The 13,934-nt window shown below is 54.2% G+C and overlaps 1 protein-coding gene across 1 annotated transcript; it reads left to right on the top strand.

Moving 5' to 3' along the window:
• The first annotated feature begins 732 nt into the window (after positions 1–732).
• On the top strand, positions 733–13,730 carry EFNB1 (ephrin B1). Its single transcript, XM_084789472.1, has 5 exons — positions 733–1,661; positions 10,040–10,317; positions 11,224–11,316; positions 11,496–11,621; positions 11,862–13,730. The coding sequence occupies exons 1-5, from the start codon at positions 1,534–1,536 to the stop codon at positions 12,272–12,274; spliced, it is 1,038 nt and encodes a 345-aa protein (XP_084645598.1). The 5' UTR covers positions 733–1,533; the 3' UTR covers positions 12,275–13,730.
• The last annotated feature ends 204 nt before the right edge of the window (positions 13,731–13,934 follow it).

Below are 13,934 nucleotides of genomic sequence, written 5' to 3'. Positions count from 1 at the left end.
TTGTCCCTCCTCACCTAACCCAGGCCCTTTCGTGTGCCTGTGCCTTCAGACAGGACGGACTAAATCTGTGTGCCTGGATTGAGGGTGGAAGGTCCCAAAGGGTTCACTCTCGGAAGATGAGATTCTTAAAGGCTTGGTCCCTAGATGCAAAGAAATTCCCCCTCCTCCTTGGACACAGTACTTTTCTGAGTCTCCACCAGCCATAGCTAGCATTTTGTTGTGGTCAGTGCAAGGAAGGGGTGCACTTCGAGGGCAGAAAGAGAGCCCAACAGAGTGTGGATAATGGACTGGGAGCAGGCAGGCTGACTTGGCCACAGAAGTGGGCACAGATTAGGTAGGACTCTGGAGCGGGTATGCGACTATGCGCATGGAGTGTGAGCGTGTGCGTGTGCGTGTGTGTGTGTGTGTGAGCACTGTGCTTTCTGGAGGTACTTGGGACAGAGCTTGTCTGGTCTAGGTCAGTGGGGCGGGTGTTGATCAGGTGTGCACGAAGGAGAGCAGGCCAGCAGCTTTTGAGAAACGCCAACTTCCCAAGAACACCCTGGGAACCAGACTAAGCGGGACACAGCCATAACCGCAAGAGCCGCACATTTAGATTAGTGCCATCGAGAGCACAGCGTCCTTAAGAGCTCCCCGAAACCCCACCCCTTCCTGCTCTGTGGGCGTGGTATGGGGCAAGGACCCCGTCACAGAGCTTTCTATTGGTTCGAAGGAGCAGGGTTGGCCTTGCGCTCGCCTGAGCAGGAGAGTAGAAAGCTCGGCGGCAGCGGAGGGAGTCTATGCGCGCTGGACAGCAGTTGGGGGTGTGTGAGACTCGCACTGACTGCAGACACTCGGGCTCCTTCGCCTGGGATTAAGGACTTGGCGACGGCGCTGCCGGAATACCCGGCCGAGGCTTCAGAGGTGCAAATTGATGGGACTGGTTTGCTCGGCAGGGCCGTACTAGTCTTTTAAGTACACTGAGAGGAGCCGGTGCTAAAGTAGAAGCTGTCGTGGGACGCGCGGCGCGGAGTCCCACTGTGGCCCGGAGGAACGGAGTCCGTGCTAGAGGGACCCAGTCGGGAGCCTGGGGACCGAGCTCGCCTTGTTGGGAGACAACCCTCTCTTCTTCCCAGAGGCGTCAATCCCAGGACGGTCGAGGCGTCGGGGCAACCTCTGAGCGCTCTGCGGGGAGACCCCGTCGAGGAGAGGACTCACAGTCCCAAACAGTCTGGGAGAGCCGATCGGAATCCGGCGGGATCACTCGGGGGCGGCGAGCCCCCGGCGCGCCTCGTGCGGCGGAGAGGCCAGGGGAGAGAGTACTCGGAGGCCGCAGCCCATGCGCGGGTTGGGGACGCCTGCCCAGTGAGTCCTCCTGGCCAGCCGGACGCAGGAGAGCGACCCCGAGGCCGGCGGGAGGGGAGTGCTTCAAGGCCGGCGGCTGCGGAGGATGGGCGCCTGAGTGGCTCCGAGCGCTGCGCGGCACGGGCGGGCGAGGCGAGCTTTACTGAGGAGGCGCCAGGGGATCCCGAAGTGCATCCTGCCCTCGGGAAAATGGCCCGGCCTGGGCAGCGTTGGCTCAGCAAGTGGCTTGTGGCGATGGTCGTGCTGACGCTGTGCCGGCTTGCCACGCCGTTGGCCAAGAATCTGGAGCCGGTGTCCTGGAGCTCTCTTAACCCTAAGTGAGTAACTTATTTGCTCTGTTCCCTGGGGGTGGGAGGCACTTCTTCGGGGGTGAGATGCACCCCCAAGTGCGTGGGGGGTGTCCGTAGGAGGTGCGGCGCCTTGTTTTTATCTGGCCTTTTCTAATGTTTTCTTGAGGGCAGTTGGGGCAGGGTGCAGAAGGGTGGGGTGGGGGCACTTAGCTGGGCTGTGACCCTTCGGTTAGCCTCCCCAAGTCCCAGATCGAGTCGCGGTGGTCATACCAAGCAGATAGGAAAGCGCACCCGGGAGCTGGGTGGGGGCGAGTAAGCAGCCCACCCCGGGGCCCCTGGGAACGTGGTGGTTTTCTCTCACAGCCACTTCACGGGTGAGATCGACCTGAGCAAGGGACCAGGCCAGAACACAGGTTCCTAATTTGCTTAGGTGTCAGGGCGGCTTGGGACCTAGCGCCCAGGGCGAGTGGCAGCATCTGTATCCCTTCTCCAGCTTCTCCCGTTTTCATTTGTCTTTCTTCCCTGTCTGTTTGCCTCCCTATCGTTCTCTTTGCTTTCTCTTCTTGTATCTCCCCCCCCCCCCCATTTCTCCCTGCCGGGGAGGTAGAAAGGCAGGCGCTGCTTCCAGGCTCACAAAGGCGGCGGGTGGAGAAGGGCGGAGTAGAAGAGGGTTTGTTGTGGGGGGGGGGTCGATCCAGCGCCCGTCGGGGGTCCAATTGAGCCAGGCAGCAGAGCTTCTTCTAGAGCCAGCCAGGGCTGAGAATGGTAGCGGGAGCCAGCGAGGGAGGTGGGTGGGGAACGTGTGATTCCTGTCCAGGCAGGTCCTAGTTCGTCCCCGTCCCCCCCCCCCAAGACTGGAGAGCCGTGCTTAGATTTCTCCAATAGTTGGGGGGGGGGGAGCAGTGATATAAAGGAGGTCCTTTTCTTTCTTCTCCTTCTCCTTCCTAACTCTGCCCCCTCCCATCTCTAAACAACACACACCTTTCAGGGCGGTGGCTCAGTGGTTTCTGGGCTGTTGGTGGGGAGTAGCCTAGGCTGTTGTGACCTCTGGACCTTTTTCTCTTTTGGTGTCTAGGACTCAGGACTCGGGGTCATAATCTCTCTTCCCGTTTTCTGGCAGTATGGGCAGTGTGTGGACAACACAGTTAGTGGAAAACGGGGTGGGGGGGCAGCACTTGACCTGTCCCTTCCACGTCCCCAGATTGCTGTTTCTGGAATTTCCTCCTGTCCACTCTTTTGGGCTTTCTGCTAACTTACTAGGTTCTTGCCCACCTTGAGTCCCAGGGATGGTGTATCTCTCACCCCTAAAGTGAGAGAAGAGGGCTTCTTTTTTTCTCCTTGGGTTAAGGTAGGGTCCTATTACTGTTGGTAGCTAAAAGGGGGTCAGGCTAGAGAATTGTCCCGCCATACAAGGAAAGGGACTGACAAAGATCTCTACCTTACTCAGAAGCCTGTTTGGTCACTGTGCCTTAACTCCTGGGGGTTCAAATTGTTCTGGGGGGGGGACCCTCTAGGCTGTTAAGGCCATGGGGAAAGCTTGTGAAGAGCCCAGTTCTTCACTGTAAGGGTGGAGGCTGGAAAGGCTCCTTAGCTAAGAGAATTGCAGTGCCCCCCCCCCAGGGTTAGCCCATCCTAGGGGCTCATGGGAGTGACCTAATTGCTCTCTTGGGTTGAGATACCGTGCAACTCCACAGCTGGACAAGAGCCCTCCTGCAGAGCTGAGGTTGCTGGGAGAAACAAGATCTATGGGAGCGTCCCTCTTTATGTGTTCTCTGCCTTTAGAGCTCTAGAGCAGTTTACAAGCTTGAGAAGGCTGTGTTCCCTCTGCTCTCATCCTGTTCACCTCAAGCTGAGGACAGGCATCCCTGGGGGTGGGGATGGGACACTGACTTTGGACTCAGTAGAACCTGCCTAGATTCCATCCTGTAATTGAACAGACTCTGGGGACAGTTTGGACTGATCCCAGGGTCCGTTCCCTGCCCCCCCACCCCCCCACCCCCGTTTAATCTATGCTCAGGGTCTGGAATGCAGTCTATGTCTGCATTTGTTGGCACAGGGTGCAGGGCAGGAGGACAGGCTGGAGACACTGCCCTTCAGCCCTGGGGGTTGCCTGTGTCACCGCACCCAACCTTCAGGCTGCCACAGCTTTTCTAATAAACATTGTCTGTCTCTCTGCTTCCTTATGTCCTGCCTGAGTTCGCCCTCTCAGGCCAGCGTTGGTGCCCTCTCACACCCTCTGAGAGTGAAGCTCACCTCCCTTCCCAGCGAGGCTCACCTGCTCTTCTTTTCTCACACTCCCTCTCACTCTTAGTCACTCTCTGCCTCTTTTTCTCAAGTCCTTTTGTTTCTCGCACATGCCCGTGCTCTCCCTCGCAGGCTCATTTTTTTTTCTCTTATCCCTCCCCTCTTCCTCCTCCTGGCTTTTGGTCCCCTCTCCTCAGCCCTGTCAGGAGCTGGCACCCCTCCCTCTAAAAATCTCCCAGTGCCTATAAACCTTGCTTAATTGCTTCCTCCTTGGGAAAAAAATCAAAATAAAGAAGTGATGGGGTCTGCTTCTAGGTTCCAGGGCGCATGCAGCCCCAGCCTCGGTGAGCTGGAAGAGCAGGCTTAAGTCTGCCAGTCTATCTGTCTCTCGGACTGCTGCTAAGGGCTGTCCTGGTGGTAGGCCCTGTGTGATAGGAGTTTCTGCCTCCTGGGTCCCTCCTGTCAGCTTTGCCCCAAGAGTACCGGATGGGAAGATGGCTTTGGTCCCACTGAGGGTTGGTGGAAACCAGAGCGAGCGTGTTGGTGGGGGAGCATGGCAAGACGGGTACGGTCTAAATGGTCTCAGGGCAGCCACCTTCCCCAGCTGCTTCCCCTTGGGAACTTGGGGCAGCCGGGAAAGCCTCACACTTGACTCCTCAGGCAAGTCCAGCTGCTGCAGTTCAGTTGCTCAGTCCCATTCTGACCCTACACTGTCCCCCTCACTCAGGTTCCCCCACCTCCAAGGAGTGGGAATGTGTTTGAGATCACATTACAGACCTTCCCTACAATGGGGGTTGGGGGGCACTCAGTTTGGCATCCGGGACCCTTGACTCCATCCAGCATGGGTGGGGCAGCTGCAGACCCCAACTCATGCTTGCCTACTACAAGCTAAAGTGTTGGTCCCAGCCCCCTCACAGCTGTTCTAGCTCACAGTGTTGGGGAGGCCAGCCTAAGGGACTCCTTTCCAGAGTGGTTAGGGACATGACTATTCTATTTCATGTCTGGTTGGCCACAGGTGAGAGTCTGAGAGTCCTGGGAACCCAGCAGTTCCTAAAGGTTCTTGTTCCCTGACCTCACCCAGGGAAACTAGGCAAGGCCCAGAATGTCCTGTGAGGAAGCCAAGGTGGGGACCGAGTTGGGGGTTCCCTTTCTTCTCTTGGGTCCTTGGGGCCCTCAGTTAGTTGCCTTACCAGCTTGGGTACGTGAGGATGGCTGGACCTTGGATATTACTTGCTGTACAGCACTGGTATGTATGTATGTATGTATGTATGTATGTATGTATGTATGTATGTATGTATGTATGTATGTATGGTTGGTGGGGCCAACCAGTAGCTGGTTGTCATGGGAATACAGGTTTGGGGGATAGCCACTCTGTGCTTATAAGGGGCCCTGGGGGTGGGGGCTGTTCAGCAACAGCATTTGGAGACTAGGAAAGTCCCTTCTTCCCAGTATGATTTGGTGGTGGTGGTTTGGGGTCAGGGTGCCGGCGAGCCAGACATAGAAGCATTTTCAGTTTGCTACTTGTAAATGATACTGTGGTTGGCATGCTCAGTAATAGGCAGGTAGTACCTTGCTACTTATAATGCATGCTCATATATGATCTCATCGGGTGCTCCCAACAGCCCTGGGAAGTAGGCATAGGCCCCACTTGCTAGAGGAGGAGGCATATGCCCAGAAAGGGGAAATGACTTGTCTGAGGTCAGCCCGTGACTTGTTGAATCGGGCAGAGCTGCTCCGTGTGCCATTCTTTCCACCCCATCCTGCTGCAAGGGACAGGAATTCAAAGTGGGCTTCAAACCAGACCTCTGCTGCCCCTGCATTCTCCCCTCTCTCCTCCCAGGCGGGCCTGTGTCTGCTTTATGACTCAGGCCCTGCCTGTGTAGGGGTGAGTAGGGTTCCAGCTTCTTCGTTTAACTTACCTAGGCTTAGTTCTGAGGGCACCCTGTACAGGTGACCTAGCCCAATTCACTGACTGGCACTCTGCCCCTCCCAGCTCTGAGTAGCTCCTTTGCTTCCAATCTGGGCCAGGAATCTCTTCCTCTTAGGAACTCCAGGGAAAACATGGTGTGGGGGGGGGGGGAGTGTGTGTGGTTTAAACCCCAGCAGACTAGCTTTAGTCAGGTGGGACCGAGAGGCAGGCATAGTTCGTGTAGGTGGGGAGGGTGACTTCCGCTAGGACTCTTCTGGCTTGCCTGCCTCCGACAGAGTTGTGTGTGTGCCAGGGCCCAGCTGCTGTTCCTGCCTACCCACGCCTGGGCGGGCACTGCTGGGACACGCCAGTCCTGCTCCTGCCGCCTCGGGGGCTGGGTGGAGCTGGGGGAGTGAAAGAGGAGCCTTTAATTTGGGGGCTCCCCACCCTAGCTGGGATGAGAGCAGACTTGAGTTCTGGCTTGGGGTCTGTCCCTTACCAGTATTGCCACCCTGGGGTGAGACCAGGCCTGGTAGTGGTGGGGTCACCAAACCAAAATTGTGGCTAGAGTCTTGGACCACGTTTAGACTTGTATGGCTGGGAATCAGCTCCCCCCCCCTTCCCCCTAAACCTCTCTGGTAGAGCCTGAGGAAAAAGTTGAGGGGAGAAGTATAGGCCTGGTGGGGCAAGAATAGCTTTCTAGGCAGAAGTGTCGCAGCTGCAAGCTCTTCCCCTGTAGGTGACTTCCAGAAAGTAGAGAGCAGCTCATCTGGGGGCCTTGGAGGCTACTGTCCCCAGACCCTATGGGATTGTCATAGCTCAGTATCCTTTTGAGTGGTTTACTGCGGCACTTGTAATGAGAAAGGCTGAGGGAGAAACTTGGGCTAGGAGAGGAGGGAAAGGACTGGCCACAAGACTAGAGCTGAAATAGTTCCAGCTGCCTTCCTAAAGTCCTTTTACTCCCTGGGGTGGCTCCCTGGGGTCCCAGGGCTATCAGAGGCTAGGGAGGGAAGGCCTCAGGTTGCCATGGTGACCTGCTTTAGGCTTCCTGCAGGGCCATGTCAATCCCCTTATTTTCTAGAAAAGGGCTTTGTCTGGGGGTGGCCCCAGGCAGGAAAGCTTGGCTTGACAGTGGTGGTGTGTGGGGTGGGGGGAGTAGTCCTTTCTGAAAGGTGGTGCCTAAAGAGTTCACGGTAGAGGCCTTTTTCTCCCCTTCTCTTTCCTCTCATAACTTGGTGAGAAAAAGGAGAGATAGGTAGGATACCCATATATAGTGTCACTAACATTGTTCCTGGCTTTGGGCTTCACTTTCATTGGCTATACACCCGACCCTTGTGATCCCTTGTACTTTGGGACTTCTCATGTGCCCACACCTGTGTGGAATTTGTCCAGTTAGGGGAAGATGCTAAGAAAGCGTGGGATTGGGGTCAAGGATGCAGGCCTCATTAGACTCCTTTCCCTTCCACACTTTTAGGAGAAGGTGAGTTTTCTTTTGCTGGCTGCTATGCAAATGAGCCGTTGAATATTTATGAGGCCCGTTCACTGAGGTTGGAGCCTCTCTGAGGGGTGTTGGGGGCAATAGTCCTTTCTTCTTCCCCTCCCCCCACGATGCAGACATCTGTTTCCTCAATGTGTCTGGGTTCAAAGTAGAACCCCAAGTAGCTAAAAGCCCTCTTCAGTCCTGGGGCTCTAGAGTCTGGGTGGGTGGCGATGGAAGACTGTAGTAGCGGAGCAGACACATTTCTCTGGTGAGAAAGCTGGGGCCACGTGGTTAAGAAGTAAGCTGGTGTGTCTCCCATGTTCGTGTCATGTGTGTAGCTGCACTTACACGTCATGCTGGGGTACAACGCTCTTTAAGTATCAGACCCTGCTGAGGTCCTGTGAAAGCTTGAGGAATCTGAGCAGCTTTCCTCCATGGAAATGTTTCTCTGACCCCCCCATTTCTTCATATTAAGGGCTCCCTGACTTGGTCTTTAGGGTTCCTCTGAGCTCTGAAATGTTAGAAATGGTCTGTTGCCATCTGGAGAGTAACAGAGGAAAGTTCAAAAATGCCTTTGAGAGTTACAGAAGCTTTGGTGAGACATGCGGGCTTTGTATGGCAAAGCGGATGAGGGCATTCCATGTCAAATGTTTACTTTGGCCCCCCCCTCCCGAGTGCCCTGTTTGCTTCCTTTCTGTCTGCTGGGAAGCTGTAGAGTTAGAGAGCCGAGGACAAAGCACCCCATTCTGGCTTCGCCTCTCCTGCACATCAAGATGGCACCTCTTAGTTTGGTGGAACATGACATGACATCAAAGGAGGCCTGTGTTTTTCATCTGCTTTGGTTACTTAGTCAAATCCCCTCCTTGCCTGGGAAGATGTCAGGACAAGGGCATGTGTCTGACGATATGACGGCTGCTGCTCTGAGCTTCCCATATACCTTCATTGCTTGTCCCCACTGCACAGTGGCCCTCAGCAAATGGAACCACATAATAGTAGCCTGTGAACTGGGGTTCTGCACCAATATACCAAATGACACTATTCTTTGTATGTATTAGCTTTCGTCCTCCACTGTTCTTTCTGCTGGAGCGTCTGTCACCAAGTGCATGAAACCCACACTGTTTGTCATAGCCTTTGAAGAATTTCCATGTAGCCTTAGATCTCTTTCCTACCTCTCAATACTTTCTACTCTTTCCTGTGCAGGCTGTAGGAGTCAATCAGCAAGCCTGGATTTTGTCTTACCCATTGCTGTCTACTGTTGCCGTGTATTGATGTTTTTAATCATTCACGTAGTACCCACCTTTATCCTGATCTTTGTATGAACCATCTCAGAGCATCACCATGTTATGGTCAGATGAGCTGTCTTCTTCCTCTGAACACCTCCCACCCTGCCTATGTGAAACACCATCTTCACATGTAACCTACAGATAGCCTGCAGCTGTCTGTGGCTAGAGTGTGGGCTGTTTACTTTTTTGAACCAAACCAGACAATCAAGTCCATGGCAGTCAAGTTGTATCTTCTCTTCCTGGATCTTGCCTAAGAAACCACAGAACTTAATGTTGGTATCTGATCTCCTGCCTCTTGGCGGACTATTTCAAAGAAGGATTCAATCTTCTTGAGTACCTACTGCATTCTAGGTGCTGATCCCACCCCTCAACCCTAGGAATTTTGGGCGCCAGTTTATAAGTGAAGAAACTGAAGTTCAAAGAGCTTGTCCCAGACTATGGAGCTAGTAAGGGCCTCGCTGGCGGTGGAATTTGATTCCAACACGTTCTCTTTCTGCCTGCACAAGTTGAGAAATAGTCAACAGAGCTTCATTTCTTTACTGTGCTTCCCAGATTAGACAGTGAAGCCCGGCTCAAGGCATTAGTCATCTCCCCTTGGGATCTGTCATAGCTGCAGTGTAGAAGTAAGAGGGTAGATTACAGGGGTGCGGGACTCCTGAGGTCCTGTCTTACGTTCGTATCTGCTATCCTTGGTAGGAGTAGTCTTTCTTTCCCTCCCTTAGTCATCTTAGGCACGAGAGTAGTCAAGTTTGGGAATTTAACCTCTCGCTTTGGGAGTTGGGGTCAGCGCATCAGCAGAAGGGTATGATACAACTGCCCCTAACCAGAGATGGTGGCCGTCAGATCTTGGCTCCATTGCTTGTTTCTGTCTCCCCATCATGCCCAAGATTAGCAAGATGGGGGGGCAGGTTCCAGGCAGGTTGAGCTCCCCTAGTCTTTGGCTGGGAGCTGCGGGGGTGGTGGCTAAGACTTGTGTGGGCTTGCACGCGCATGCGCGCTCTCTCTCTCTCTCTCTCTCTCTCTCTCTCTCTCTCTCTCTCTCTCTCTCTCTCTGTGTGTGTGTGTGTGTGTGTGTGTGTGTTTAGCAGCAGTGTCCTTTGAAGGAATGTGAGTATGCTAGGAAGTATGGGGAATAGGGCACCACCTCCAGGCATCCTAGGCCTGACATAGGTCCCTGGCTCATTTGGCCACGTCAGCCCCCCCTGCGGAAATGCCCCATTAGGACAAAGGGCTCCCCTAGCTAGGCACTGCCCCACCCTGCAATGCACTGAAAGCCTGGCAGCCTTGCCTATGGGCCACCCCTTCCACACCCTGCTAGCTTCTCTCTCCCCACCCCCCACCCCCCAGCCCAAGGATAGAGGAAGGGCAGAAGGCTAATTTGCTATCTCCACCCTGTAGGACTGGTGTGGCCTCCGTGTTGCATTGCCTGGTTTTGGGATAGCCAGAGCGCCCCAACCTTGAAGTTGACCATTTTCTTTCTTTTGGGCAGGTTCCTAAGTGGGAAGGGCTTGGTGATCTACCCGAAGATTGGAGACAAGCTGGACATCATCTGCCCCCGAGCAGAAGCAGGGCGGCCCTACGAGTACTACAAGCTGTACCTGGTGCGGCCAGAGCAGGCAGCTGCTTGCAGCACTGTGCTTGATCCCAATGTACTGGTCACTTGCAACAAGCCACAGCAGGAAATCCGCTTTACCATCAAGTTCCAGGAGTTCAGCCCCAACTACATGGGCCTGGAATTCAAAAAGTACCAGGATTACTACATTACATGTGAGTCCGCACTCAGCCATCGCTGGCTCTTTCCCTAGCCTTAGCTTTGCCTTCCTGTAGCCTCCTTGCCTATGGGTTGGCAGCTTCCAAGTGGTACCGTGATACCACCTGCACACATTACAGCGCTACCTGATTGATCCCCTCTGAAGACTAGCATGCTGTCCTCCCAGCCTGGCCTTGGAATTCTGTCCTCAACATTCAATGCACAGCAGCTTGCCTCAGCTGCAGGCAGGGCATGATGGGAAAGGCTTCCTATCCATGTTGCTTTCTCTTCCTTTCTTGAGAACAGAATCCTTTGAAGCCAGCCAGCTTTTTTTTGCCTTGGGGGTTGGGTCTAGGGCCCCAAGAGGTGAATAGGGTTGGGGATGTTGCTCAGTGGTAGTGTGTGACTAGCAGGGGTGAGGCCCTTTTAGTCCCTGCCTTCCTCGTCTCCCCTCCCCTCCCCACCCCCTGCCAAGAGATACATAGGCATCTTGCCTCAGAACACAAAAGGAGTTGATGGGATAAATTGATGGAGACTTTAGCTTGGCTTGGCTCACATTTTTTGTAGGATTCCCTCTAGTCTAAGACAAAACCCTTCTAATGGTACCACTTCCGTTTCTTTTGGTCTGAGCAGCATCTCCCAATAAAAAAGGCGTACCTTAATGTTACCCCCCAGGACCAAGGCCTGACCACAGGGAGTGCCCTTAGCTGAGGAGCTCATATATGGGCCTGGCAAGCTGAGTTCCTTCCTGCTGGGAAGGAGGTAGAAGGGTTGGGGGGGAGGTAGGTAGAAGCTGTTTGCTGTGCTCCACTCCTGATCGTCGTTCTTGGCTCTCTCTTGATGAGTCTGTCCAAAAAAAAGGGGAGGAAATTGAAACCCCCCCCCGACCCCCAGTTCCTGATTTCTCTGCCTTTTTCCTGCAGCAACATCCAACGGGAGCCTGGAAGGGCTGGAGAACCGGGAGGGAGGTGTGTGTCGTACGCGCACCATGAAGATCATTATGAAGGTTGGGCAAGGTGAGTGCCCAGTTAGGCCTTTGGGATAGCCAGCTGGTTGGGTTATGTTGGCAGCGGGGACGTGGTTTGAGGGACAGAGGTCTAATCTTCGGGCCATTCTTCATCCACCCAAGGAAATTAAGGGCACCCAGTCTGGCAGAGCCCTCCCTCTCATCGCATTGTCTTCTTCCTTCCCTCAGATCCAAATGCTGTGATGCCTGAGCAGTTGACTACCAGCCGGCCAAGCAAAGAGTCCGACAACACTGTCAAGACAGCCACGCAGGCTCCTGGTCGAGGACCCCACGGTGACTCTGATGGCAAGCATGGTAAGTATATGGAGATATTCTACAGAGGGCGTTGCTCATGCACCTGCTCAGTCCTGTATCTGAAGAAAGGCCTGCTGCCTGCCCCCTCCCTAGCACGTGCTGTCTATCTCTGGTGAACATGGGTGGCAACAGGGACCCAGATAATCTCTTCAGCTCCAAGGTGGCGTTGTGTGCTGCCATCATGCGAACGGCCTCATTTTCTCCTGGCTGACCATTGCTTTCCCCTCTCCTTTTCCTCAGAGACTGTGAACCAGGAAGAGAAGAGTGGCTCAGGTGCAAGTGGTGGTGGCAGCGGGGACGCGGACAGCTTCTTTAACTCCAAGGTAGCACTGTTCGCAGCTGTAGGCGCTGGCTGTGTCATCTTCCTGCTCATCATCATCTTCCTGACAGTCCTACTACTCAAGCTCCGCAAGCGACATCGCAAGCATACACAGCAGCGGGCGGCTGCCCTCTCGCTCAGTACCCTAGCCAGCCCCAAAGGGGGTAGTGGTACAGCAGGCACTGAGCCCAGCGACATCATCATCCCCTTACGGACTACAGAGAACAACTACTGCCCCCACTATGAGAAGGTGAGTGGGGACTACGGGCATCCTGTCTACATCGTCCAGGAGATGCCACCTCAGAGCCCAGCGAACATCTACTACAAAGTCTGAAGGCCCAGCATGGTCTCAGGCTCCACGGGACACATGGCCTGGACCGGCCTCTCTTTTCTCCCCCACACCTTTCCCCTTGCCAGCTGTGCCCACCTTTGTATTTAGTTTTGTAGTTTCTTGGCTTTTATAATCCCCCCATTTTTCCTGCCCCCTGGGCTTCGGAGGGGGGTGCTTGTGCCCCCAATCCCAATGCTCTTGTGCCTTCCCCCTCTGGCCAGGCCTCTGGGCTCTGTGGGGGTGCCCTTTCTTGGAGGGCAGGGTTGGACACTGATGGACTGCAGGCAGGGAGACAGCCCCCTGGCCCTGCCCCCCTCCTCATCCCCTTTACCCATTCCCAGGACTGCTCGTCCACTATCATCACTGTTTTTAATGCTTTTGTGTTCATTTTTTTTTTTAGCTGTCAACTCATTTTCATCTGTTTTTTGAAAAAAAAATGAAAAATGTACAAGGCAGCCCCTCCCTAGGCTTTCTGAGCCCTGGCACCACCCAGTATAAGAGGGCCTGGGGCAGGATGTGGCCAGCCAGGAAGCATAGGATGGCATTTCTTTTATAGACTCCTCAGTATTTCAGGAGAGTGGGGGGGGGGGAGGGTAGGCCAGGGCTATTTCTGGGAAGGCCTATGAGGGAAGAGGAGAGTGCCAATGGGCAAGGTGTCCCACCCTCCTTTTCTGACCCTCATAATACAACGCTGTTCCTAGCAGTGGGGTAGTGACTACCACCCTTCTACCAAAAAAAAAAAAATCCCTTCCTTGTGGGATTCTTGGGCATCTCCTGCCTCCTTCACTCTCACGGTAATTAATGTCTTAATTGGCTGTTGCCTGGGGAACAAGAGAGCTGCTGCAGGCAGATGACCTCATGGGGGGTGGAGGGAGGTGAGGTGCCCAGGTGGCTATTTGCCCTGCAGAGCTGGGAGTTTCCCCCCCACCACCACCCTGTTCTCTCCTCACCTTTGGCATCTTTGGTTCAGTGGGGAGACAGAGGTTCAAGGTGGAAATCTAAACGGGTGTAAGGCCAGGTGGCCTGCTCCTTCTCTGGGTTCTAGTACAAGTAAGCACACACACCCCTACTCACTCAATATGGCTCCCACTCCCCCCTCCCAAGTTTTGAGCTGGGGCCTGGAAAGAGGAAGAGGCTGCTTGGGGCTGGGCCAGCCTGCAGTGCACTTTGACCCCAGCTCCTTGCCAGCAGGGCTGCTAACAGGCTGCCACTCATGTGCGCCTTGCAGGCACTCCCAGGGCTGCCATGGAAGGAGCTGGGCCTTACACCACCCACCTCCACACTGCCTCCTGGCCAGCTGCCCACCCCAGTGCCAGGTGGGAGAGGGAGCAAAACAGCCAGCCCCTTCCAGGTGGCAGTCGGAAGGGGTTTTTGTTTTTGTTTCTGTTGCCATTTGTGTAAATACTAGTCTTTTTGGAAGAAATAATGTAAAGATGTTTTGTATAAACTCTGAATTATTTTCTTGTTGCTTTTTTCTTAGAAAAAAAAATGAGAACTAAAAAAAAAAAAAATTAACCACATGGAGAAATGAGTGTAAACTAGTGTCATGATGTTGGGACATGAAGTGTGACGGTGTGCTTGTATGTGTGTGCCTGCACTTGTACATGAGAGAATTTCTTTTGCCAGACCAGAGCTAATCTGGGAAGGTGGCTATCCTGTGAAA

The sequence above is a fragment of the Acomys minous genome, assembly GCF_964271855.1.
Source record: "Acomys minous genome assembly, chromosome: 7".
Taxonomy (NCBI): Eukaryota; Metazoa; Chordata; class Mammalia; order Rodentia; family Muridae; genus Acomys; species Acomys minous.
The sequence above is the reverse complement of the archived record's forward strand: the minus strand, read 5'-3'. Positions and strand labels throughout refer to the sequence as shown.

Excerpts from the sequence above, each read along its gene's own strand:
- EFNB1 (XM_084789472.1), top strand. The coding sequence starts at position 1,534 with ATGGCCCGGCCTGGGCAGCGTTGGCTCAGCAAGTGGCTTGTGGCGATG. Across the intron at positions 10,318-11,223 it reads CCAGGATTACTACATTACAT|CAACATCCAACGGGAGCCTG; the intron begins GTGAGTCCGCAC and ends TTTTTCCTGCAG. Across the intron at positions 11,317-11,495 it reads CATTATGAAGGTTGGGCAAG|ATCCAAATGCTGTGATGCCT; the intron begins GTGAGTGCCCAG and ends TCCTTCCCTCAG.